Source organism: Citrus clementina, unplaced genomic scaffold, assembly GCF_000493195.1.
Source record: "Citrus clementina cultivar Clemenules unplaced genomic scaffold, Citrus_clementina_v1.0 scaffold_7, whole genome shotgun sequence".
Classification (NCBI taxonomy): Eukaryota; Viridiplantae; Streptophyta; class Magnoliopsida; order Sapindales; family Rutaceae; genus Citrus; species Citrus x clementina.
Window position 1 is genome coordinate 5807697 of NW_006262075.1, and position 22295 is coordinate 5829991.

Here is a 22295-nt window from a genome sequence, read left to right on the forward strand (position 1 = left end):
CATAAGAATAAATTGTGAACAATAATGATAGTGCTCAAATTGCCAATCATACAAGATGAACCAGACAGCTACTTTTTCATATGAACCTAACAAAAAAATTGACAGGAAACGCATGATTTTAACAAATGGATGACCAACTTTCTAAAAAGAAAGAAAAGGAAAAGAACAATAAAAACTAAAAGCAAACGGATGATCAGGACCACAACTTAATGAACTGGTCAACACAACTCCAAGAACAGCTGGTAGCACTTATCCAGACATTAGGTTGGATAGAGATGGGGCATTACTAATACAAATTCTTTTTCTTGGTGATATTTTTAAGACTCATGTGGTATATAAATGATTTTTTTTTTATTTTGGAGTAAGTTTTTTATTTTTTTTCTTTTTTCATCTCATACGTATTAAGGTCGTTGCATAAATGGTGAAAATTCATCTTATTCACTTGATGAATGTTTAAAACTGAATTCCTTAACTTTAACATATATAGAAAAAGTAATTAAATCTCAACCTTCTTATACCATTCAAAAAGAACTTATCGGTTGAATTAAATTAACATCAACAATTTCAAATGAAAATTTCTTCACCAGATCATGGCCAACGAGGAATCCAAAAAGATTAATTTGATATAAGCTTGTGAGGGTAGCGGTTCTAGTCCCCACAAAAGTATTGTGGGGGTTAAATGTTCTTTATATTAAAAAAATTTTCTCCCTTCCGAAATGCAAGTAGAGTATGGACATTCCTCTCTTGTGAGGGGTTATTTGTCTGGGCATGTACTTCATAGAATTCATTGTAATAATGTAAGTCTCAATCATGTATATCTGATTGTAAATATTAGTGTAATATCTCTGTTATAATAAGCAGTTGTTGTAAATATCTGTGTAATGCAGTAATCTGATGATTAATCAGTATTCAAAAAAAAAAAATCTAACATTAAATAGCTGTTATTGCGGTACGTTTAATCAACACAGCCGAATTACCAAAATTGTTCGCAAGACAGTTTAGGCTGGTCCCTCTTAATAAATTGCCGTGGAAATAAAATTTGAATTGCTGTCCATACATGTAAATTCCACGTTTGAATGTTGACTTGACCTCTATGTCATTCATTACTTTCCTTTTATGTGCCGTCTCGTTCAAGTTTTTCACTCCTAAAATCAATTTGATGCATATTCAGGTGGTGGAGGTAATAACTGATGATGTATATGGTACTATCTCTAACTTAGCGGGTATATATATAGTCTTCATCTCATGCATGTGGTCTCAATATATATATAGTTTTTTGGGTCATGCAAACACGTTATTAAACTATATTATTTAATAAAGTCAATATTGACATGTTATTTATAATGAATTGAACGATGACTGTATTAAATTATATGTTTAAAACTGTCTTTATATAAAAAAATAATGAGAGTATCCACACATAAAAATATATTACCATCTAAATTTCACTACTTCGCTCTCTATATGATAGTTGATAAGATCACATGTGTTTTTAGAGCTAGCACACGTTAAGTTAACTCTCATGCGTTCATTTATATGCACAATATCTGGTAATTAGGATTTGCTCTCCTGATGTACACTAGCTTCTTAATTATTTCCTATGTATCTAGGTTCACTTAGAGTTATTACTGTGATATGTGAACAAACATATTGTGAATTGCTGCTGTCTATATACGTAAATTCCGCATTTGAATGTTGACTTAACCTCTAATTCATTAATTACTTTCCTTTATGTGCCGTCTCGTTCAAGTTTTTCACTGATAAAATTAATTTGATTCATACTCGCGTGGTGCAGATAATAACTGATGATATATGTGGTATTATCTCCAAATTGGTGCACGTATATGTAGTTATTTTTTCATACGGATACCTTTATTTATTTTTTTTTTGTAGATATATTATTAAAGCATATAGTTTAATAGAGTCAGTAGATATATGCTATTAAATCATATGATTTTATAGTAAATTAAATGCTGACTGTATTAAATCATATGATTCATAGTGTGTTTATATAAAAATAAAATAAAGAGAATTTGTATATATTACCATTTAAATTTAACTACTACTCACTGTGTATGATGAGATCACGTGTGCTTTTAGAGCTGGCACACGTTAAGTTAAACTCTCTTGTGTACATTTACATGCAGAATATCTGGTAACTAGGATTTGCTCTCCTGATACATATGAGCTTCTTTATTAATTCTTATGTGTCTAGGTTCATTTAGTGTTATTATTGTGATATGTGAACAAACAAACCGCAGGCCAAGCGCCAACCACTTCATTGTTATTACTTATTTGCCGACTGGATATTCTTGGGGGGTTACCTATCATTTTCAATATTCAAAATCAAGATGAATATGCGTGATGTAATGTAAACGCTCCGAATAATCCGGCGATACATGGCTGTGAATAGCACCCCAACTCTCTCATTAATATATACTTGACTTGTATTCATATACATGCATAACAAATTTCCGCTATTTGCAGACACAAATTTCAAATTTGCGTCTACTTTTTAATTGCAGCATATCAGACAATATCATCAAACTCAAAACCCTTTGCCTTTGGACTTGAAACAGGCAAAAGAAAGGTATGGTCTCAGAGGATTTCAGCTTTCCAAAGATGACCTACCAGCTGCCAAACATGGCAGTTACGCCATGGTTGTGGCGCATCTCGTCTACTGTTTATCCAGCTGATTATTACGAGGGAGAAGCGGCAGCAGATGATCAGCTTTCGGAATGCGAGGAGAAGATGGACATGTTGTGGGAAGACTTCAATGAAGAACTGCAAAGGGTCTGTTCCTTGAAGGACAAGAAAACGAAAGAGGCTGCTGCAGTGGCGCCAGTTAAATTGTCGAATGACCCATCGGCGGCTCGCGTTAAGATGGTGGAGCTTTATTGTATGCAAGCGACAGAAAGTGGGATGATACGAGATAAGAGATCCAGCAAAGCTGCGCTGTTAGTGATGAAGTTTTTGAAGAAACTCTTCTCCATTACCACCACTCATCAGATCAAGAACAATTAACGATATATGATCAAGGAAAGGGTTTTAATTAGTACTGTATTAGAAAAGAAGAAAATTAGTCAGAGGTGCAAAAATCAGTGGTTTATCAAAGTTTTGCCTAAAATATCTTAGTGTCCTGTGGAAATTAATTAATACATGTGTTATTATTATTGTGTGTACTCTTTTATTGTCACATACAATTAATGTTTATAGTGGACATGGGTCTAACTTTGTTTTTATTTTTCTTCATTCACATGGTTGACATAGGTCAACTTTTTTCATTTTCCCCCAGGATTCAAATTATAATTTACAAGCATTAGAATCAAGGTTAATTTACAAAAGTTCAAATTCATGAGCATGGCTAGAAACTCTGCACCCGAGTCTTTCAAGAATGTATTTTATAGAACTAAGTATTGCTTAAAAATCTGCAATCAGCAAAGACGAAATTCTAGAATACATGTAAAATATCATTTCAGTCATTACAACAATCAAATTAAACTACAAAAAAATATTATATTTATTTTAAAAAATCATCATTCAAAATAGTGGTTATATTAAATTTAAATACGTATGTCATACATGCAGTAGCTGATTGTATTACATTTGATATATTCTAAAATTTCTCCTTACTACCTACATGTCTCTATCATCAAGGAAAACTGCATTTTCAGAGTCCATTAATCAGACCAATAATAATTTCAATTTGTAATTGTTAATTAATTTTTCATAATGTTGATCTTGATAATTGATAAGGGCAGTTAACCCCCATAATCAAGTCGCTAAGTGAAAATCAAGTGGTTGGCCGGTTTTTTCCACAACAATTAATGATAATACTGACATCGATTGTACAATTAGAAATCCCTAATGTTAAATATAATTTGATTAATGCGAAAGACTAAAGGAACACACATATAATGCAAAAACCAACATGAAAAACCACCAACTCTAAAACATCTGAATAGCTTATAAAATATAGTGCAAATAAATTGATAAAAACTATAATTTTATTTTGTCATTTCCGATGGATAATACAGACCGTCTGTAAGTCGAAGATAGTCAAACTCTAGAACTGGCAGTATTAACTAAATATACTTTGATCAAATAAAATGCTAGCACTACAATCTAAAATATATACATTGTTATATCAAAAGTTATGAACTAAAATGTGATTGTATTATATTATGAGCCAATTTAATATATTGCAGTTTTTAAAATAAAAAATTATTAGCAGTACTGTAGAAATAAAGAAATTAATTAAGAAAATAAAAAAGTGATCATGTTATATCATAACCTGTTTTTTTTTTTTTTCACAAAAAAGCCCATCCTAAAATTATATACTCCGAAGTCATACTTGTATTCAATGTCGTTTATAATTTTTCATTCGGATGACTTGTCTTTTACATTTTTATCCCCCAGATGACATGTCGGGAATCGACTCAGATTATGATGTATTTATGTGCAAAGGATTTCTGAACGCGGACCTGCATGAAATTTACCCTTTAATTTTAATAAGCGGAATTTTTTTTTTTTTTTTGCATCTTCATGGAAAAAGAGTGTGACGGGAGAGGAGGAGAGGAGAAAGAAACAAAATGGAGTTGGAGTCAGTGAAGAGATATTTGGAGAAAGGAGGAGGAGGAGATGACGACAAGAACAAATCGACGATGGAGGAGATGCCTACGAAATTCTTTGAACGCTTTATCATGCAAGGCCTTCGCGTTGACCTCAGCGAACCTGGCCGCGTCATTTGCTCTATGAAAGTCCCTCCCCGTTTACTGGTAAGTGGTAACCCTCACATACACATCCACAATACTCTCTCTCTCTCTCTCTCTCTCTCTCTTCGATTTCACACCGACCCACATCTTTCTTTTCGCTTGTATATAAGTGTTTGATTATGGTGGTTTTGATGGGGATTATTGTTTTAGAACGCTGGTAATTTCATGCACGGTGGGGCCACTGCCACGCTGGTGGACTTGGTGGGGTCAGCCGCAATCTTCACCGTTGGAGCTCCGTCGGTTGGTGTTTCTGTGGAGATCAATGTTTCGTATTTGGATGCTGCTTTTGGTGGGGTAAAGTTTTTGGATTTCTGTGATTGAAAAGCGCAGAGAAATGATATTTGAATATCTGGGGATGTTTGAATCATTAATTCCTTTAGCTACAGGAATAGTGTAGTGGCTCAGTTTTTTTAATATTGTGATGCTTGATAGCTATTTTCTCAGTTATAATCTCCTTCTAGAGTCAAATCAGATGAGTTCTTCTGGTCTTCTGTTTTTAACCCATAATTTTAAGGGATGGCCTTGTCTAGTGACTACTGACTAGTGATATCGTGCCAAAAAGCTTGCTTACTCAAAGTCTATGATAATGTCCTGGTGGTTGCCCACACGTCAAAGCTCGTGTAGTAACAAGCATGTAGAGCATTTGAAGCCCTGATACAGCTGCATTCTGTTTACTTTCTGATCATTTAGGTAGTGTTACCCCTTGATAAGCCAAGATCAGGGTACTTCAGAAGATGAAGATGATAGTGGATTGAGGAAGAGGGTGAAATTACCGACGAAGAGGGTGAAATTGAATAATTGATAACTTTGTTTATCTGGCTTAAGCAACATGTTGGCAATTCATCCCAAATGCGAGAATTCCTCGAAAGGGACTTGGTATATGCCATGAAATTGGAATTTGTGCTTTCTTGGCTCCTCAATCTGCAAATAGTGAGGTCAATTTTCAAGCCCAGAGAGCAGGTGTATTTAAAATTCTTCTTTCAGAGGAAACATGCCATATATGCTTGTCTAAGCATTTATGTTTTCTTGTCCATTATTATTCATGGACTTTGGGAACTTCCGATCCTAGAACAGAAGGGGAAAATGAACAAAACTAACAATATATGTAAATATAAAGACTTAAGAAGACTATATTATACCTGTCAAAAAAACGAAAGTTTAAGTGAGCTTCCTTTGTTTTAACTTGCCCAATCAGTATGTCTGTCATTTTGTTTAGCATATGTGCATCATGTTATCTTTCATGACTTCTTAAAAAACCTCCATCAGAATCGATAGTAGTGCAATTGCTTAGAATGATTTAAGGAGTATGCTATAATATTCATAGTCTTTGTTGATGAGAGATGTGATTGTGCTTCTCTCACATATGGTTTGTCTTGCTAAATACTTTGCAACTTTTTGAAGAAACTCATGCACTGATATGTGCTGGCTAATTTTGCCTCTTTGTTATTTTTCATTCAGGAGGAGATTGAGATAGAGGCCAAGGTATTACGTGTTGGAAAGGCTGTTGCTGTTGTCAGTGTTGAGCTCAGGAAGAAAGATACTGGGAAAATTGTTGCCCAGGGGCGTCATACTAAGTACCTTGCTATCTCTAGTAAAATGTGAATCTTCTGTAATTTTTTCCTTTATCTGAATATTTGGGACGGCCTTCCCTTTCTAATTCCTTATTTGAATAAGTAGTGTATTTATCATCAGATAAGTAGAAATGTTATTATAGTGTGGTACACTTATTCTTCATTCATGCTTTTAATAACCGAGATTCAATTGAACATCTTGTAAGATTGGCGGATACGGAAGCTTTTAGATTTTGGCTACTTCTTGTTGCTTTTCCATATTAGTTGCTCGACAAAATGAGGTAATGGTTAGATGAGTGTGCCACGCGACCCATCTTACACATATATGTCCACTTTATAAAACCATCTATATAAAAGAGAAATTTGTAGATACATTTACTGATTTTATTGGACTGGCATAAGGAGGATGCCGTGTACCTGTTCTGTGTGAGACTTTTCTGTACAATGTAACAATTCTGTAAAATGGTTGCTTTTCACTTGTTGCTCTTTAGATATGGAGATGCACCAACGACTACACAAGTTTTGATTTATTTTCGTATACTATGATGGTTTCTTTGATTGAATGGAGTTTGCAATGGCTTGTGAATGATTGCTATCTACGGGTAGAAATAATGTCTCTTTTTCTTGAATTCTGTTTCAAATAGTTTCTTAGTATGCACTTATCAGAGCAATATAGCAATTTCCCCTACCATTTGGTATTTAAATTAACTAAAACAGATCAAACTTGTTTTGTTAATAATACTTTCCAAAACACTTGGGATCTTAATTGCCATTACTTTTTTTTTTTCCTGTCTTTTGTTATACTTTTCAAAATACCTGCAAAACAGCTAGATGCTTCTCTACAAAGCACCATCACTCAAAACTCAAAAGCAAATCTGTTTAAGGGATCTTCCTACGTTAGTTTATCTACTTTCCAGATGAAAGCAATACTATTGCACATGCATTACTCCATCTTTTATGACTGGCTTCAAGAGAGTTGCTGTGATACACATGGTAGGATCTTGAATAGATCAAACAAGAGAATATGATTACTAAATTAAAGGTTGGTAGAAATTCACCAGAAAGTTCATATGCCATTACTATAAGGCGAAAAATCCAAACATTAAGCAATTCAAAATTTGATTAGGCCTCCAGTACAGGTAGGATTAGCAAGTTGTTTTCTTTTTCCTTTTTCTTTCTGTCTCCTCTAACTTGTTACTTTTAGATGAAGGTCAATCAAGTTCTTACTATTTAGATCCATTCTTCGTCAATCCTAAAGCATCTCCCAGATTAATTGTGTTTCTCATGGTTCTCCTCCCAATTCCTCCATTGCCTTTCCTCATCATAGCTGCAAATTCCTCATAATCTATTTGTCCATCCTGCAACACAAAGTTTTCATCATTATGAAGTAATAGTAACTTGAGAAAAACAGATCAACAACATAGATTCTTTCCAGTTTCAAATGTTGCACAATGCCAAAGCCACTGTGTCACCATACACCATACTGCTAGCATGGTATTTAGAAATAAGGGTAGGTGCAGGCCAGGTTCCACGGTTCCAATTCTTACCACAAGAAAAATTCCCCTAAAGAGAACTTTTGAATCTCTATTCGACATTTGCACAAGTAGAGATAGCCAAGGTAACACATCATGTGAAGAGAATCAGTGAACCTTCTACCAAAACTTTTGTGAATCATTTTCACAATGAGGCCAGACTGCTTTTGGATCTCTGGGCAACAAAAAGCTTTAGAGAAAAAATTAAGGTTTTTGGAACAATTTGACATAGACTTTATAAATAGAAAAATCATAAGCAGACATAGTTGGTGTTTGTCTTGTAAAGGTTAAGCAGAGAAGAATATGCTTACATCATCTTGATCAATTTCTTTGATCATATCATCAAGGTGGAGCTCACTTATACCAAACTCTTTGCAGGCGTGTTGAAGCTCATCAATGGTTATGTAACCACTAGCATCCTTGTCAAAGAATGAGAAGGCAGAAAGTAAATTCTCCTCTCTCTCCAACTTGTTAAGGTGCAAAGTAGCAGCAAGAAATTCACCATAATCAATCGTTCCACTGTTGTCAATATCAGCCTACCAAACATCCACAAAAAAAAATATTTTTTCCACATCATAAACTCAGATTACAATAAGTTTTAATAGAAAACCGACTAAAAATTTTTCTCACTGCATCCATGAGATCCTTAATCTCAGATTCCATAAGCTGAGAGCCCACTCGTTTCAAGCCATCTTTCAATTCATCAAATGTTATTGTTCCACTGTTGTCTGTATCTATCATTTTGAACAACTCCTTCAGACCTCCAATTTCTTCTTCATTAAGCCTCTCAGCAATGACCTACAAGTTGATCAGTATATTAGTACTGAATTAACATCATCTATATATGCGACTTGTTTCAGTATTCACGAATATAACAGCAAATCTCTTGATTACTGTCTCATTTCTCTCAATATTTTAAGCATGGAAGTGGCAGTAACTTCATATGATCAAAACTGGTGATACTGGAAGTGGTGAATGTGTTTCACTCATATGTCACTTATTCAGACCTGGATACATAATTCCAAGCCTTTGGGTTTATTAAGAAGGCCTAGACAAAGTAGATATGGCATGCTAATGTGAATACATAGTCTTCCTTAGTATATTCTGGAATGTAAGATGTCCACAGCAATAGGCACCACTGGTAGAAATCTTTGGACAAAATCGTAGAGATTGTAACATACAGGTCAGCTTTCATACCACTGCTTGGTCAAGATCGTAACCCAGCTTATAAGCCTTCTGGACCAAGAAATCAAATCACAATGCACAGCTACACAGGGAATCAGCAAACCAAATGATTTCATCTAAACTGTAATTTAGACCAAGTGTACAGTAGGAAGGATTTATTATAAGATGCGGACATTGAGAAATTAATGACCGCAGCACTAGTCACTAGGATCAAGCATTACTTTAGGCAGCATCAGATATTAGTGTTGCCTACAACATTACATAATCGCAATTGCAAAGATATTTCAGCTAACACGAACAAAGATTTGAGACCCTTAATGTTTTATCGGATGTCTCCGAGGAGACAGACCCTTAATGTTTTAAATGCAGTCAAAACTACTCACTTGATAGTCAGCCTATTTAATATAAAAGCACCCAAATAGTTCAAACTTAGTTCGTGATTGAAAGATATAAACAGCATGTAAATGTTTGTGCTTAAGGCCAATGTTATCAATAGAGCAAGAACAGTCGGGCACCTATAAAAAGTAAATAACCATATAGGTAGTAAAGCCTTACACGCAAAGCCATTTTCTTTAGCTTGTTCATTGCTGAGAAATGTTTCAAGCGTGATAAGACAGCTGAATCAAGAGGTTTGTCTGGGGCAACTTTGTCATCTACAATCCATGGGTGGCCTGATGTAAAGTGTAATATCATCCATTAGCAATTAAATTGGTAGAATTTGGTTAAGCCACATCTTCTAAAATCCTAGCATGCTTGCTTTAAAGTTTAAAAAGTTAAAGAGACTTACAAAGGACTTCATGAGCAGTAAGCCTTCTCTTTGGATTCTGATCAAGCATTTTTCTTATCAGATCCTTGGCACTTTCTGAAATGTTAGGCCATGGTTCAGACTCGAAATCTATTTTTCCTTCTAAAATCTGCCTGAAGATCCCTATTTCAGTTTCTGGGGGGATGCAAAAGGACATTAGTGATATGATATGGAAATACAGAGTAGATGTCAAACACTCAATTAGTCATGAATTATAATCCCAGAGATTGGTACCTGCCCAAAAGGGGGGCACCCCACTTAACAAGATGTACAAAATAACTCCAGCACTCCAAACATCAGCTTCAGGTCCATAATGCTTGCGTAAAACCTCAGGTGCAACATAGTAAGGACTCCCAACGACATCAGAAAAGACCTCATCTACAATGACATAAAAGGAAACCAGAAGTTTATTTCAAAAAGAAATGGCAGTCAAAATTATAGAATTATAAAACATGAGAAGGCATATCATAGGTATATGAAAGCCCAACATCATGAAGAACCAAATAAAAAATAAAGTTAGCATCGATGCCTACAAAGCTAAATTTAGTGATCTTCATACATCTTGTGAACTGCAGGACAGCATGTTGACAACCCAGGAATTCGTAATAAATAAACTTACTCAGAACCAGAACATCTAGTCTTACTTACTATCTTGCTTCTTTCCTATATCAAACAAATACCTCCATCCAAAGTCACATCATCATGACCAAGTAACACAGACAGCGATCATGAAAAAAAGGGCATTCTGTTAAGGATGATGTGGTACTTCCTCAACCTCCTTTTGAAGCTAGATCATACTTTAATCTTTCTAACCTCGAAGAAAAAGCCAACCAAACTCGCCCAGAGTATTTTATTAGAACATCATTGACATAATAAAGATCTGAAAAAATTTAAAGGATTAAAGAAACAAATGTTGTAAGCGTCTTGAGTCCTGCAGCTAACAGAGAATGCAGAAGTCATCAATTTCTACAATATGATGATTACACACATTGTGGTATAAATGCTGAGTTCTTTGATTGGAAAAACAAATAAAGAAAACCCATCTCCCAAAATCTCAAGAAAACTAAAACCCAAATAAGAATGCATTACCAGAAACTTAAAGATAAATAAATAGAAAGTCAATTTCCAAGAACCAGAGCAAGACACAGACTCTAACCGGGCTTGTAGAAAACAGACAAGCCAAAATCAGTAGCTTTAAGAGCGGCATCTTCATCAACACTGAGAAACAAGAAATTCTCAGGCTTAAGATCTCTATGAAAAACCCCAAGAGAATGGCAACACTCAACAACACCAACTATCGTTTTCATCAACTTAGCAGCTTCTCTCTCGCTGTAATTCCCTTTCTTCACTATTCTATCAAACAACTCCCCTCCCTCACAGAGCTCCATCACAATATGCACACAAGATTTGTCCTCGTAGGTGTCGTGGATCCTCACCACGTGCTGGTGCTCCGACAAATGGTGCATTATCTGGATTTCTCTCCAAACGTCATCGTAGTCCTCTTGGCATAGAAGTTTGCGCTTAGGGATGGTCTTGCAGGCGTAGTTAAGGCCTGTGCTCTTCTGGGTGCAGAGATACGTGGTTCCAAATTGGCCTTGCCCAAGTTTCTTGCCGATTGTGTAATCATGAGTGAGGTTTTGGGTGCTGTAAGGAAGAACCCTTCTGGGTTTTGTGATTGTTGTGGTTGTTGTTGTTGATGCTGCGGTAACTCTTGCTGGGTCTGTTTTTGTTTCCATTTTTCTTGTTTTGGATTCTTGCTTTTGTGCTTGTCTGTGATCTCCTTCTTCTCAAGTGAATACGAAATAATGACCTTTGACTGTTGACTGACTCTGAAACACTACCAGCCTCTTCTTATTGCTAGATTCTCGCCTTCTCGCTCACTTCTTACATTAAAACGACTCTTTTCTTTTCAGTTATGGCTGAATAATGGGCTTGATTCAGATTATAGATAATAACATTTGGGTCCCTGAATTTTTATGTTTTCTCTATTACTATCATAGTTTTTAGATTTATATCATATAAGTTCTCAATGACAATTGCTTTCGAAATGAAAAATCTCACCGGTTAAACATCGATCCATTCCTTCGTACTTTGTGTTTGCAGTTGCTGAATGTAAATAATATTAAGAGGAGAAAGTCTGTATTTTGCTGAAGAAGTTTCTCATTTATATGTAAACTATTATAAATTAATTATATTAAAACATTAAAAAAATATAAATTTTATTATGTTAAAGAAAATATTTTTTGTTATTAATGTCATCCTCACTTTATTAAAATAAGAATATGTCATAAAACAACTATTATATACTGAGAGTTTGTTACAGTGCATGATTACGCACATGTGAATTAATCTCACATTGGAGGATTGTGAGCTCCACAACTTAGCTCTCTTCAATAGGAGTTTGACTTGGCGTACAATTGTGCATCAAGTCACAATTATATTATATAATGATTCTTATTTTATTAAAGTAATGGATAATTAAAAGATAAGAAAAATGTATATTTTAATATAGTGTATCATATCACATGGGTATGGTTATTGTGCAACTGTGGTACCGTGCGACAATTGCATCCAGCCGTTGGATGCACTTAAATGAGTGAGGTTCACTGACATCCAACGGCTGGATGCAACTGTCACACGGTACCACAGTTGCACCACAAGTTTTCCTTATATCACATATTATATTGAATTTTTTTTTCATCTTTTAAAAGGATTCCTTATTTTATTTTAAAAGAAGAATTTCTTATTAAAATATTACTATATATACAATTGCGTTTCAATAAGAGATCTCATCCTTTAGTTTAAATTTAATTAAATGACTGCGAAAAAATAATAGTGTATCCTTCTCATATAAGTTTTTCGAACATAATTAACAGTTATTTTTGGTCAATTATGTGGAGTTAGGTCTTTGTGATATATATGAATAATTTATGTTATTATTTGAGAAAACGTGAAAAAGAAAAAAGTCGCTATTTTCGTTTAGAGATTAAAAAAGAGTGTATGTATTTCTCTTCCCTCTGGAATCACTTTCAGATTTTCTATTTCAAATCAAAAATCACTTTTTTTTTCTTTTTTTTTTAAACATTTTTTGCGCCGCCCGCCCCTAACCCAGTTCTTTCACTCTCTCCAATCAGCGATTACAGCTTGCTTTGTCTGAGTCTGACATTTTTCTATGGTCTGTATTTTGTACTGCTTGGATTTTTGCAATTATTCAATGTTTTCTTGTTTTCTTTTTTTATTATATTGCCCATTTTGGGAAAAAGGTTTTGTTATTTTTTAAGTTACAAAAAGTGGTTGTCAAATTTCTCATACTGAAAAATTAATATATATTATTTATTTTTTATTATTTTATAATATTTTTAAAAATTAATTATTACGTATTTATTGACTGTCAATGTAATTAAATTAAAAATTAATTCAACGATTCTTTAATCAAGATAAGAATTGGATCGATTATGTTGAAAATTAGTTTTTTAACTATCAATGTATTCATAATTGTTGTTGTATGATTATGAAACTTGCATTAGTATAAACTGAAAACCAATAAAAATTAATTATTAAGTGTTTAATAGAATCAAGAACAGAAACTGAACCTAAGCGAGATCTAGAGAGTTGAAAGAATATTTAAGGAAATGAAAATTGAGAAAAGTTAAGTGCATACAAAAGGCTAATTATATATCATGCGAGTAGTGCTATATATCTAAAACTTTTATTTAAAAAATTATTATAAATAATGTAACATTTATGAATTAATTGGTAAGATAATTCAATTAGTTTCCAATCACGTGCGTGACTCAGCAGCACCAAGATGTAAGTATTAAATGCAATGCACAGTTATATATAATAAAATATTGGGTCAGTGACTCAGCGTCTGCGGTAGGCTTGTTTGTTGGTTGGTAGGGACCGGGAACTGGACGGAGTGACAAAATCTTGTGTTTGTATTATTTTGGTTTATTATCGTTTACCATTCACGAGAAATTCTGAGCACGTGATTATGCATTTGTTTTTCTTTTATAGAAGTTTAACGACCTTTACATAAAATTAAAATTTCAATTGAAATGATATAATAAGTGGACACTGTTTATATTACACATATCGTCACATTTTGTGGCCTGAAACTTCTGTTCAAGTACCACTGAACAGAACCACTGTATGGGCCACTCGACCGAAGACAGAGTGGTTGAGCTGCTGCCCTCACGTGAGGGTAGTGGCTCAAGCCTCTACAAAAATATTATAAGAGTTAAAATATTCATAAATTCTTATTCCTTACGAAATACGAATAAAATAGAGACGTCTCTCATTTGTGAGGATTATTTGTCTGAACATGTACTCTATAAAATTTAATATAATAATATAAGTTTCAATTATATATATTTAATTGTAATATCAGTGTAATGTCTATTATAGTAAGAGTTATAAATACCATTGTATAGTTCTTGAAAGAGGCAAGTGCAAACATCACCTACAGATAGGGATGGCAAAAATCCCCATGGGGACGGGTACCCTCGAAGATTTTTCCCATTCGGGGAGGGTATGAGGATAATTTCATACCTAATTTCTTATTCGGGGAGGGGACGGGAAAATTTTTTTACCCAATTTCTTATTCGGGGAGGGGACGGGGATGAGGTGGAATCCCCATCCCCTAGCCATTTCTCCATTTTAATTTTTAATTTTATTTTAATTTTTTAAAATTACTAGTAAATAAATAATAAAATTATAAATATTGGTAAAAGTAAAAAATATCAAAATATTTATATTATTAAACTTTTAGGCATAATTAACTAATTAAAGTCCTAAATTCTTATTTAGGACATTAAAAGACCGAGTAGATTCTATTAGCCAAATATTTTTCTTTAATTTTAATATTCTTTAAATATTTTAAACTTAAATCTATTTTTTATTTATTTTTAGATGTTATAATTGACCACAGCGAATCACAATTTTAATATCTAATCTAATCTAATCTAATCTAATGTTTGCTTTTGATTTGCTCCGATTTAACTATTGTATTGTAAAGGGAATAATCCACATTTATAAAGTGTCTACGCCACTATTGAAAAAATTAATTTTAAATCTAAATTCGATTTTATTTGTAACAATTTTGTATTAAACTATTAATTTGTTCATGATAGTTTGTAAAAAAAATTTGTATTCCTTGCATATTGTGTTACTTACTAATTTAATGTATGCAATTTTTGTAATAGATATTAATGTAAGATATATTTTAAACTTTACTTTTATTTGAATTTTTTATTTTAATATAATTAACTCTAAATTAAAAAAAAATGTATTAGTTATTCGGGGATCCCCTGTTATTATTCGGGAAGGGGATGTGAATTCTCTCAAGTAATTCTGACGGGGACGGGGACATACGCAAAATATCGGGGATGGGTACGGGGAGATCGGTCCCCTCCCCTCCCCTCCCCATTGCCATCCCTACCTACAGATGCAGAAGCCATTTGCATAAAAGGATTTCATGACAACAGCAAATTGACCTATTTATTAACAATACTATTTCGACATAATAACTTAATAAGCTTAGACACCAGATTATTGTTGATTAAAAGGAAACAAACATGAAAAATTAACTTGTCCATCACTTTGAAAACCTTCACAAGGAGGAGAAAATTAAAAAAAAAAAAAAAACTGTTGACATCCCTTCCTATCCAAAGCAAATATAACTTTATACATCATATTAAAGAAAATATATATAAATAATTAGATCCATAAGGCACTGAGTTCGTGTGTCAAAACACATATTTCCTATAGGAAAAAACTACACAACTTGCAAAATGGTGCCCACTTTTTCTACAACCTAAACCAGTAATGCAAAAACATAACAATACGCTGCTCATATGTAGCTCTTCAGATCGGTGTAAGTTAATAATCAGACGCCGACACATCATAAGGTTAGATATAGGTCCTGCTGGTCCGCTGATTTGGAACTGAAGGACCTCATGCATTGGCTCGTATGTCCTGTACAATAACTATTTCCTACTAATCTATAATTAACCATGGTTGTCTAAAACAGGAAGCATATTGCTCAAATTCTATCCTATCATTTCTATCATAGACAAGGCAGGGCTCAACTCAACGTAGTCTATAGCTTTGAGAGCGCATGGCACTAACAGTTTTTGATATCTCCATAAGTTGTTGCTCCATCTTAGCTTTCCATTCAATCAACTCCTTAAACATTTCCTGTCAAAGTAGACACTCACAAGTGGGGTTATGTAGAGATGAAAAGATCACAATATGTATCTACAGATGCCTGGAAAATTATTCAACTTATCAAACCACATTACCTGAAAAAGCAGTACCGAATTATCAGGGTCTGATTTTGAATTGGTGGTAAGAGAAGAATCAGGGGTCACATTAGCTTGATCTTCCTCTTGCCTCCTTGGTACTAGCTCCTGCACATCCCTGTTTATGCAATGAAAGTTCAAATCATACATTTGATCAATGAAATAACCATGATTTCTCACAAACTTGACTCAACTAGTTTAATCACCTCTTCATTTTAGCCATTTCTTCCTTCAGCAGCCCCAACTCTCTCGCACAAACAGAATCCTGAGAAGGGTTATTACCGGTCTTCAACTGAGGTGGTGGGACTGAATACAGATCTCGTACCGGTATCTCCCCACCAAGATTAACCAGATCACCATTCCCTAGCAATGGTACAAAATCTTCTGCCTGAATATCATCCAGGTTGGTACTCTCCAACCAATCTTCCCATCTTTCAGGATATGAAGGGCTCAAGGCAGTGCAATTCTTTGATGACTGCATACTGCTAACTGAATTTGAAATTTCCAACAGCTGCTGTTCAATTTTAGCCTTCCATTTTATCAAATCGTTGTACATATCCTGTTGAAGAATATATGTCAGATATCACTTCACTGAGCTAAATTGCCGCACAGAGCAGGAAAACATCCCAGCCTCACAAATGACAAGTTTTACTGGAACAGCACAGCATCATTGACATCTGATCTTTCTATTTCTGTATAAAAGTTTCAGAGCTCAAAGGCTTGAGGTGGAATATTGCCTTCTTACCTGCATGTCACTCAAAGAACCTGAGATCTCCATCAAGTGCTGGTCTGTTTTAGCTTTCCATTTAACTAATTCCTTGTGCATCTCCTGAAAAGGATAGCAAAGGGATTCTACACAGTGAACATGGATCTTATCATTAGCTTTTAGCAAAGTGTTGCTCAACAGATACCTCAATTGGATTATGCTGCTCTTGCTCCTGCTGCTTGGACATCATCTCGCGCATATCCCTGTCGATAAATCACAAAGAAAAGGGAGCAAAGAAGAACTTAGATCAATCAAAACAAATACACAAGAAGAGGAAATCCAAACACCATGTATCAAAAAGATAACTTTCAGACCGAAAAGTATGTTTATCAATACCTCTTCATTTTCTCCATTTCTGCTTTAAGTAGCTTAAGTTCTTCAGAACAAACAGAATCCTGTGAGGGCCCCCCACCATGCTTCCACCAAGATGGAGGAATATAATTAGGATCTGGCACACCAGCCTCCCGCTTAATCTTGACAAGATCAGCACTTTCCAGCCAATACTCCATCACTCCATCAGTGTTGTAGCACCGTCTAAACCTCTCAGTGCCACCTGGTGCCACCCTACCATCAATGTGCTTCAGTAGGTGGTCCAAAAGGCCAGTGTCACCAATGCGTTTTCGAGCAGCTGTTCTCAGGGCGGGTCGAGAGATTGGATTCTCAAATACAGCTCCTTCATCCTTCATGATGTCCAGCATATTTTGCTCTGCCAGCTTATACCTTCAACGCATGCACTTTATTCTTAAAACAACACTATCGACATTTGTTAATGAGACCACTAGATAGAACAAGTCAAACAATGTACCCATACCTATCCGCAGACCATCTTTCTTTGGATTTCTCCAGCTTATTCTTCTTACACTTATCAAGACCACTGCTTTGTCGCCTTACGTTTGCACATTTTGCACCTCTTTCTTCCCCATCTTGGCTGAGGATTAGGCTCTTTCTTTTACGAATTTCTGGTATGATAGGGGATTCGGCTGCGACAGCTTCTCCATCATCTTTTTTATCTTCAACATCCTTTACAACAATGGATGACATTTGAGGGTCTTCATTTTTGTTCTCGAATTTAACTAGTCGACAAACACCCCACTGTGACATCCCAGAGCGCTTAAGCTCAGACCAACACAGTCCTTTCTTCGAGGTCTCATCCAGCCTCCCACAGCTTCTTAATGCTTCTGAAGAGCCTTAGAACAAAAACAGCATTCAGAGATATCAGAAATATATGGCAGTAACATTGTAAAATTAATTTTATTAGCAGATTGCGGACCACTTAGTTCCTAGAAAAGATAGTATAACAACTAAACTGTCTGCCACAAATTTGTACAAGAACTTAAAAATTGATTTACAAAAATCTCCTTATTTTGAAGTGCAAGATGACAAGTTATGGTATGAGCAAGGATTTTCATGGTCATGACTTTAATTGATAGTCAGTTACACTATTATTGTCGCCTCAAAATGTTGAGACAAGGAAAACAACCAGATGAAGAAAATCTTGTGTGATGTTAGATATCTGAAAATTACTTTGTGAAAATCTGGTTAACTGAATTTTAACTCTATGAGCAATAATTCAAACAGTAAAGGTATTAGAGAAAAGGTATACACATACAACAGCCACAGAGCATTGATGTAAAAACAAATTAATCGACTTCTTAACTAGGCACAACAAGCCATGAAGTCATGACTCAGAGAGATTGAAAAGAATCATGCCACATGTGCCACAAAATCTGGAACTGAAACTTATCCTGAGCCATTCAGTGAGGAACAAATAAATAATACAAATACACATTTGAGGCAGACAATGCAAAGGAAAAACAAATAATCAAATAAAACTGGCTTATATAACATATTAATGCCATGTATTCCATACTTGGTGAACCACAAAAAAGCAAGCAAGGAAAAGCTGAAAACATAAATACTTGCATCATTAACCTTAAGTGACAAAAAATTAGTAAGAAGCACCAAATCAGTTGAAACTGGTTGCTTTGACGAGAGAAAACAACAGAAAACACCAAATATAACCTCTTAGGAACCTTGGAATTCAATTCTTCTTCCTAATCAACAAGGACTTTGACACTATATCTTTTGGAATATCATAAATGCTACAAAATGGAAAGAAGCCCGGTCGCATTCATGCCCGGTTGATGGTTATAGTCGCTGAAATTAAACTCATAAAAAATATTCAACTTCACAGAAACAAATTAAGTTTTGAGCATTTTTTGGCACTATTTAGACAAACATAATAGCCTTATTCGAAAAAACAGGAAACAAATTTAAACGTGTGCAGCATACTGTCTTAACAACTTTACACCAAGACAACAATGGTAAAAACTGATTGTTTCTCGTATCAGTTTAACTTTTGAAGCAATAGAAGGATACAAAATTTTCTAACCATCCACACCAATACCGAACTGTAGCATGAAAAATATAACAATCTACCACTAAAAAAATTTAAGCACGATCACCCCTGAAGTAATTCGGCAAAGAGATCATCAACAGAAATTCACAACCAGTCTCTGTCACTAGCAAACAAACCCCACATTATCCCTTCCATCATCATACCTAAGCACAAATCACAGATAGGAACCCCAAAACTGAAAATCCCAACAAACCCATGTCTGATCCAACAAGTGAAACGCAGCCGTTTCAACAATCACAACAGGTACAAGAGAAAATATAAAAGGGATTAGGGTTTAAAGGGTTTGTATACCTTGAGCGGAAATGGGTGGCACCTTCAACATTTAAAACATTATAAAAACCTAACAACACCATACATGATCAGTAAATCACTGACATTAGTGAACCCCAAAAAAAAGTGAAAAATAAAAATTACAACAAAATCGGAAGAGAGAGAGTAAGTGAATAATAATACCTAACGGGATTTTTTGAAAGAAAGAAATAACTGAAGAAAATAATAGCCGGAGTGGCCGACACTGTAGCACAGGTCCTCTTCTATTCCTCTGCTAAAATATATAAATATATGTTCTCTTTTATACTACCAGTACTGCATCTATCAGTACTTAAAATAAATAGACTTTTTTTTTATTTTGTATTTTTTTTAATTTACGTCTGCATCTAAAACCCTAACCGCGAATATCTCTAAACCCCTTTTTTTCTTAAAAACACAATTTCCTGATTTCAGATCGTATAATTAATTGGTTCTCATAATTAAAATAAATAAAAAAACGTATAATCGTACGTGTACATGCTCCCGTAGATATTGTATTGGATGTGCGCCACGTGGAAAATTTGTCGGATATTGATTAGCGCTGCCGCGTGCCACCTTTCTAGCCCATAAACATGTACGAACTATTTAGTACATTTCTATTTGTTAAAATTAAGTGGGGGCATTTTAAAATTAAAAAAAAAAAGGGATATGGAACATTTTCTAGAAGTTGACAAATAAATAAATAAATAAATGGATTATGATTTATAAAATACGTTTTTGAAGATGCATGTCGCTCTCTGCGAGAGTTGAAATAAAGAGAATAAACCAAACTTTTTGGTGGTCAAGTGACTTGAAGGCATGCGCGTTAGTGGTGTTAAATTGGAACGACGTCGTGACGTGGATGTTTCAACAATTCTTTAAATACGAAAACAAACTCTAAGCTTTGGTTTTGCGACTTATATACACCTTGCTCCTAAGATGTATATTATTGCTCAATGTACCAATAAATAAATTACTAATTAGTCACAAAAGAGAAAAAAAAAATGAGGTTGTGTTGGGCACATTCTTATATATATTTGTGATTCAAAATGCCAAAAACTCACTAGGGTAATATATTTGTCAATATTTGTGGCTCCAGCCAAACAACATTAATGTTGGTACATTAGAGTAAAATATAGGTGGTCACGGGCTCACGGCAAAATATTTCCATCCACATCTGAGTTGGATGATGATAGACGTTGCTATATGAGGAGACCCACTCCGTCGTTAAGTCTATTCAAACTGACTTAAAACATCTCGTGCCGTTTATTGCGCATGCCTGCAATTTGACGCAATTAATTTAACATGACTTTCGGGTGTTTAATTTTCAACTAGTTCGAAGCATTTTCAATATTACGTTACTAGGAATCATGACTAGATTACACATTCATGCTATGATATATGGAGAAGCCAAGAGGATTAATTTAGTTTTTGTCTTCTTTACAAAGGTGAAGATTTCGTAAGTGACGCATGCAGTTCGTGGATTAATTCCTCACTGCCTACGTTGAGAAACTATATGCGGCGAAGAATTAATGAAGATCTTGCTGCATGTGGCTTGTCGAAACAAGCTTGCTAGATGCCTACAGAAAGATAAATAAATCGCACGTTTATGGCTATAAGCACTGTATTTGTGTTTGTGAGGATTAGAGAAGGACAGATGCTATCTAGCTAGCTAGATGATGATGAGCCAAAGGCGTGCTTGAGTTTTTATTACACAACACAAGGTACTCATCCATGTTAAGTCTTATCAAAGTCGGCACCGCCACGTGTTGTTGGTCGGCAGGAACTGCCTCATTTGTAAGGAAATGTAACCCCAGTGAACAGCAGCTCTCTCCTAATTTGGTTTGGATCATCGGCCTAAACTTGCATCTGGTCATTGGCGTCATACTTGTTTAGCTCTTTCCAACAGTGATCCCATGTGTAGCCATTTTTATTCCCACACGAAAACACCACTGTGCTACAATTTAATGCTTCTCTCTACCCGTTCTAAGAAGCTTCATTGTTGTAATAATAATAATAATAAACGCATATCTGATCTTTATAGTTTGAGTTAATTATCCAATTAGTCTCTTTATATTTGAAAATTGCAAAGGATTAGTCGAAATCTATTTAATTATCATCTAATTAATTTTGTATGTCACATTTGTTTTAACTTTAAATTGTATAAGATAAAAATACTATTTGAACCATGAAAAGTCAGGTTCTAGCACCTACGAAAGTAACGACATAAAAACTTTTGATATGTTTTAAAAACACATGGAATACAGGGTAATTGTTTCAGACTATAAGAATCACACGGCGCATTATACTCAAAATAATATAAAGATCACGTTATCAACATGTGTCACTGTGTGCATACTGTTTTTCTTTTAATTTGATGAACAAAAAAGGGATAAATCATTAGCCTCTCTCTCTATATATATACATAAATGATACCCATTTGGCATAACTAACTCCTCGACCAGTCTCTCAAATGAATCTTTCTCTAGTGTTTATGTGAAGTTAAGTTCTTTCTCTGCACATCAATAATAACAAGAAAATGCCGAAGAAGCAGCGAAAGGATGAGGGAGTGAGAAGAGCTCCAAAGGGGCACTTTGTGGTTTATGTGGGAGAAGAAATGAGGAGATTTGTGATTCCATTATCATATTTGAA

At 34.6% G+C, this 22295-nt stretch overlaps 3 protein-coding genes across 3 annotated transcripts; 1 reads left to right on the forward strand and 2 right to left on the reverse strand.

Annotated features, from left to right (window-relative positions):
• Positions 1-4553: 4553 nt before the first annotated feature.
• On the forward strand, positions 4554-6561 carry LOC18036121 (acyl-coenzyme A thioesterase 13). The gene is made up of 3 exons (XM_006426347.2): positions 4554-4778; positions 4926-5069; positions 6234-6561. Exons 1-3 carry the CDS (start codon positions 4593-4595, stop codon positions 6375-6377), a joined length of 474 nt encoding a protein of 157 aa, XP_006426410.1. The 5' UTR covers positions 4554-4592; the 3' UTR covers positions 6378-6561.
• A 734-nt stretch (positions 6562-7295) lies between these two features.
• Positions 7296-11770, reverse strand: LOC18036122 (calcium-dependent protein kinase SK5). Its single transcript, XM_006426348.2, has 7 exons — positions 11025-11770; positions 10103-10246; positions 9851-10003; positions 9619-9734; positions 8509-8676; positions 8190-8414; positions 7296-7704 (listed from the first exon to the last, which is right to left on the reverse strand). The coding sequence occupies exons 1-7, from the start codon at positions 11602-11604 to the stop codon at positions 7573-7575; spliced, it is 1518 nt and encodes a 505-aa protein (XP_006426411.1). The 5' UTR covers positions 11605-11770; the 3' UTR covers positions 7296-7572.
• Positions 11771-15552: 3782 nt separating this feature from the next.
• Positions 15553-20037, reverse strand: LOC18036161 (protein DYAD). The gene is made up of 9 exons (XM_006426352.2): positions 19809-20037; positions 19647-19695; positions 17748-18123; positions 17273-17656; positions 17082-17139; positions 16916-16999; positions 16377-16729; positions 16171-16288; positions 15553-16066 (listed from the first exon to the last, which is right to left on the reverse strand). The coding sequence occupies exons 2-9, from the start codon at positions 19675-19677 to the stop codon at positions 15959-15961; spliced, it is 1512 nt and encodes a 503-aa protein (XP_006426415.1). The 5' UTR covers positions 19678-19695; positions 19809-20037; the 3' UTR covers positions 15553-15958.
• Positions 20038-22295: the final 2258 nt, after the last annotated feature.

Coding starts and splice junctions, on each gene's coding strand:
- LOC18036121 (XM_006426347.2), top strand. CDS start 4,593: ATGGAGTTGGAGTCAGTGAAGAGATATTTGGAGAAAGGAGGAGGAGGA. Junction 4,779..4,925: donor AAGTCCCTCCCCGTTTACTG/GTAAGTGGTAAC, acceptor TTATTGTTTTAG/AACGCTGGTAATTTCATGCA. Junction 5,070..6,233: donor TGGATGCTGCTTTTGGTGGG/GTAAAGTTTTTG, acceptor TTTTTCATTCAG/GAGGAGATTGAGATAGAGGC.
- LOC18036122 (XM_006426348.2), bottom strand. CDS start 11,604: ATGGAAACAAAAACAGACCCAGCAAGAGTTACCGCAGCATCAACAACA. Junction 10,004..10,102: donor GGTGCCCCCCTTTTGGGCAG/GTACCAATCTCT, acceptor GCATCCCCCCAG/AAACTGAAATAGGGATCTTC. Junction 8,677..9,618: donor TAAAGAAAATGGCTTTGCGT/GTAAGGCTTTAC, acceptor ATCAACTTGTAG/GTCATTGCTGAGAGGCTTAA.
- LOC18036161 (XM_006426352.2), bottom strand. CDS start 19,677: ATGTTGAAGGTGCCACCCATTTCCGCTCAAG. Junction 17,657..17,747: donor GAAAGATGGTCTGCGGATAG/GTATGGGTACAT, acceptor CATGCGTTGAAG/GTATAAGCTGGCAGAGCAAA. Junction 16,289..16,376: donor GAAATGGCTAAAATGAAGAG/GTGATTAAACTA, acceptor TTGCATAAACAG/GGATGTGCAGGAGCTAGTAC.